This window comes from Argentina anserina, chromosome 3 (genome assembly GCF_933775445.1).
Source record: "Argentina anserina chromosome 3, drPotAnse1.1, whole genome shotgun sequence".
Lineage (NCBI taxonomy): Eukaryota > Viridiplantae > Streptophyta > Magnoliopsida > Rosales > Rosaceae > Argentina > Argentina anserina.
This window is the reverse complement of record NC_065874.1, coordinates 33,954,472-33,959,599: the sequence shown is the minus strand read 5'-3', so window position 1 is coordinate 33,959,599 and position 5,128 is coordinate 33,954,472. Positions and strand designations below refer to the sequence as shown.

The following is a 5,128-nucleotide window of genomic DNA, read 5'->3' as shown; positions in this document are numbered from 1 at the left end:
AAAATAAATAAACCTCAGAAGAAGGAAAACAAAACTTATTATTCTTAATGAAATCATAACAATCTGTTATTATGAAGGACAAACAGAATCTCAAATGATCACAGAATAAAGCTACAAAATAAAAACACACAGAAGGAAACACAGTAAGTAAATATATATGAAAAGCGCCTAGATGCCTAGAACTGACTGCAAATCTTTAACCACAACACAAATCAAACGCGTGTCGCGCAACTGTTCTATGAGGATGGGCATGGTGGAACCTGAACTTGAACTAATCCTTCAAGCATCTGCACAACCTGTCTGATTGCGGGTCGAAGAGATGGTTTTTCTTGAATACACCAAAGAGCAATCATGACAGTCTCTTCCAGCTTCATTTCACCTTCCACGGCGTCGAATTTGTGATCCAGAACCGACTCTAACATCCCCGCTAGGTAGCAATCATAAACCCAATCAATCAAAATTGCTTTCTCTTCACAATTAGTTTCCATATCAACACTTCTCCTGCAGAAGATGATCTCTAGCAGCACAACACCAAAGCTATACACATCGACTTTGGTAGTGATTGGCATGTTCCTAAACCACTCAGGTGCAACATACCCTTTTGTTCCTCTAATGGCAGTATGCGTCTGGCTCTGATTCGTCATCAAAAGTTTCGCCAGGCCGAAATCAGATATGCGAGCAATGTAATTATCATCAAGAAGAATGTTCTGAGGCTTTATATCACAATGGATGATTTGTGTGGTACACTCTTCATGCAAATACAGAAGCCCTTTGGCCACATCATATGCAATTTCCATTCTCTGCCTCCAACTGGGTTTCTCATCACCAAAAAGGAAGCTTGCTAATGTTCCATTGCTCAAGAATTCATATACTAGTGATCGATGTTGTCCCTCATCACAATATCCAACCAGGTGAACCAGATTCTTGTGATGTGTCCGACCAATTATGTTCAATTCCGTCTTGAATTCCCTCTCACCATCGTGTATCACACAGTGGAGCTTCTTCACTGCAACTTGGACACCAGAACCAATTTGTATTATTCCTTTGTAAACAACTCCAAAAGAACCCTTCCCTAATTCTTCATTGAATCCATTTGTTGCTTCTTCGAGCTCTTTGTGACTAAAAGACTTCAAATTTGTGTCCAAATTATTTTGCGGATTAATCCCTGCATGTTTCCTCCGAAAATAACCAAAGGAAAGTCCCAGACAAATTGCAGCACCTAGCATAAAATTAACAAAGACAGAGGTGCCTAGAAGAGCTGTTCCTACTCCTGCATGTCCCCAAAAGGTGTGGCTCTTATTGTTCTTACCTGTCAAGTCTGTCAATCCTGTCATCAATTTGACGAAGGTTGTTGCATTGAAGTTTCTATCCTCTCTCCCATATGAGAGCGGAAGCCTCTTTTTCCGACAGGTTTGATTGCTGTAAATAGCAACGGCACATGAACAATCTTGCAAGCACGATTGACTACATGTATCTGCAGTAGAATCATTTAACTGCTCATAGCTGGAGGTGAGCCAATCAGTGTTCTCTAGCACCTGAACATGATATAGATCTTGTGAATAACTAAGCTCGTTTTTACAGCCTTGTTTGTAAGTTGGATAGCAGCTCCCAGATGGGTCCTCCGGATCAAGTGAAGAGTATTCTGGAAGGCATACACAGGTAGGCCTCTTGTCTTCTTTGAGCGTACAGATACTGTTGGTTCCGCAAATACTGGGACCTGAATCAGCCTCAATTTCTTTGCAAATATTTGGTGGCGCTGACCAAAGAGGAACCCAGCTTACATTGCCGCTGAAATTCTTTGGGAGGAAATATTGAGCCAAAATCCCATCAAAGCTGAGAGTTGACCGGAGATAGTAGACATCCTTTGCTGCACCTCCCTCCTCCGCAGTGAAAGTATAATGTCCACCATTCACTCGCAGAATATAGAAGTTGCCTGAGTCATTGAAAACCAACTGTAGACCTTCACTTCCTGGAACAAACCCTGTGGTAGTGCCGGTTGAGTAAAAAGGTCTTTGCGCAGTAAAGACAAGATTTCCATCATCTTCAAAATTTAGTGTGAAGCTTCCTCTCGAATAGTCAGTCTCTGATTTTCGAGAAGAAAGTTTCCCTCCTCTTTGCATTACTTGCCCAGGCAACATGGTATCAGTAGGATTATTGAACGTCTCCCATAACTTTACGGACTTGACGTCCTCCAGAACAAAGTTGCCTGTATCATTCATAACCCCATGAGAAACAACGCCAGCAATGGTTTGATTGGATTTCCATAACTGCTCACCCTGAGGACTTGTAAGAACTAGCCCACTGTTAGCAGTCAAAGTCACCACTGAACCATCAGGTGCAGGCTTATCCCCATTTGCGTACCAAACTATGGTTTTGTCTGGTACCTTGTCGAACCATATGGAAAGCAAGAAAAGATCATTGTTTTCAAGTTGCTGAAACCCAAAGGCAAAATCACCAAAGGGAGAAAGCCATGAGGAATTTCCTGCTGTGGATAGAGAAGCACCCACAGCTATTCTACCATGAATCTGTGCAAGCACATATGTTGGTAGCAGAAGAAATATTGAAGAAAGCAAAACCAAATATACAGGAAACGCCATTTCTAATTGCGACGTCGACCACCAATGCGGTTAAGCAATTACGCCATTCAAACAAGAAACAAAATAAGAATGGTGAAATATTAAGTGTCCCATTGATCGATACAGTAGAGGCCTGTTGAAAAACAAAGACATCACCACAGTAGTTTGGAGCAATTTTCTCTCTAGAAGTTATATTGATATTCAAACTGGTTATACAAGTGTGTATTTATATTTTATACAAGAAGAAAGAACACTATTTTACATTTTTACCTAAATTAAAGCTAACTGCACAAATAACCCATGCCTTACCATGCTTTGGGTAAGAAATTGGATAAAAACACCATGCTGCACCAGTAAACAGCATGTGCAACAACTAAGTCAAACCATAAGAATACACTCCAACGTACCATCACCAAATCATACAGCTCACACAATGAACCATGTTGCTCACACAATTAACCATGCTTCAATACTCCCCCTCAAACTTATCAAGAAGGTTTATTGATACAAGCTTGCACACAATGAGAGACTTTGTAAAAATGTCAGCAAGTTGATCTTCATTGCGCACATATTGAGTAGCAATCAACTTCAATATGCTTAGTACGCTTATGGAAGACTGGATTTAAAGCTATATGCATAACTGCTTGATTATCACATAAAAGAAAAATTGGAGAAGAACTAGGCTTTAACATATCAGCTAGGAGACCTTTCAGCCAAATTAACTCACAAGCCATTGCACGATACTCAACTTCTGCACTTGATCTAGCAACTACAGTTTGCTTTTTTACTTCTCCAAGTAACTAAGTTCCACCCACAAAAGTGCAAAAACCAGTAATACTCTTTCTTTCTAAAGCATTTCCTGCCTAATCTACATCTGCATATCCCATAACATCACAATGTCCATTTTTCCTTAATAAAATGCCTCTACCAAATGAATCTTTGAGATATCTCAAAATTCTTTTAATAATTTGCAAATGAGCAGAAGTAGGAGCATGCATGAATTAACTCACAATACTAACTACATAAGATATATTAGGCCTTGTAATAGTGAGATAAATTAACTGTCCCACAAACCTTTGATAAGAACTGATGTCATTAAAAACAAATTCTGTAGAATTGAGCTGCAGCTTGCTGTCAAGTGGCTTTCTAGCAGGCTTACACTCCAAACATGACCTTCCTTTAAAATGTCTAAGACATATTTCCTTTGATTTAAAAATAATCCCGTAGCTTAAGTAGCCATTTCAATGTCAAGAAATTTTTTTAGTAAGCCCAGATCCTTCATTGCAAACTTGCTTCTGAAGAGTCTGTTTCAACTGGTTGATCTCAATAACACTATCACCAATAATTATCAAATAATCCACATAGATCAGAACAAACAACTTTCCATGAACACCATTTTCGAATAAACAAAGATGAATCTGCATTACTTCTACAAAAAATTTCTTCTTCCAACACAGAGCTAAGTTTTGCGTACCAAGCTCTAGGGGATTGCTTTAGGCCATAAATGGCCTTGTGCAACTTGCAAACCATGTTAGGAACATGGCATTGAGGGTGCAAGTGGTAGTTTCATGTACACCTCCTCCTGCAACTCTCCATGCAAAAAAACATTTTTCACATTCATCTGATGCAAAGACCAATCATGATTAACTGCAAATGAAAGAACACTTTTACAGTATTCATCTTAACCACTGAAGCAAAAATCTCTTTATAGTCTATTCTATATGTTTGAGAAACCTCTAGCCACCAATCGTGCCTTATATCTCTCCACTGAACCATCAGAGTTGAATTTAGTTTTGTAGATCCATCTACTCCCCATAGCCTTCTTTCCTTCTAGTAATTTGACAACACTCGAGGTCTCATTTTCATCTAGAGCATTTAATTCCTCCTTCATGGCCTACTTCCATACAACTTGTTGATTAACTTCATCAAAGCTTTGTGGTTCTCTAACACTATCAACTGCACTCAAACAGGATGCATGAGATTTTGAAACCTTTTGATAATTGAGAAAATCAGTCATATGATACTTGGCAATATAGCCAACTTAATCTCTTAGCCTTGGAGGAGGGTTTCTCACTCTAAAAGGATTTCTTCTTGGAGCGGAAGGTTGTTGAGGAACACCATTAACATCTTTAGGCTCATTTGGATAAACATTTGCATCAGCTACAACATCTTCTTGCAAATTCTAAGTTTCAGAGACTATAGGCTAAAAAACTGGAGTGCCTGCAAACTGCATTTATTCATTTGCACAAGGAAATGGAAATAAATCCTAAAAATTCTCCCCCTAACCATCTGCATTCACCACTTTCTTTACAAAATAGGGAACATCTTCATCAAACCTCACATCTCTAGAAACAATCATTTTTCTAGTCACTGTGTTATAACACTTATAGCCCTTTTGTGTACTTGAATATCCCAAAAAAATACATTTAGCAGCTCATGGATCAAGCTTAGACGTGGGATTAGCTTGAATATGGACATAACAAACACAACCATACACTCTCAAGTATGAAAGATCAAAATTTCTGCCTTTTAAAACTTCAAGAGGGGATTTT

General features: G+C 38.9%; 1 protein-coding gene across 1 annotated transcript; it reads right to left on the bottom strand.

Moving 5' to 3' along the window:
* Positions 1 to 236: 236 nt before the first annotated feature.
* On the bottom strand, positions 237 to 2,597 carry LOC126787560 (G-type lectin S-receptor-like serine/threonine-protein kinase LECRK3). The gene has a single exon (XM_050513419.1). The coding sequence runs from the start codon at positions 2,595 to 2,597 to the stop codon at positions 237 to 239; it is 2,361 nt and encodes a 786-aa protein (XP_050369376.1).
* Positions 2,598 to 5,128: the final 2,531 nt, after the last annotated feature.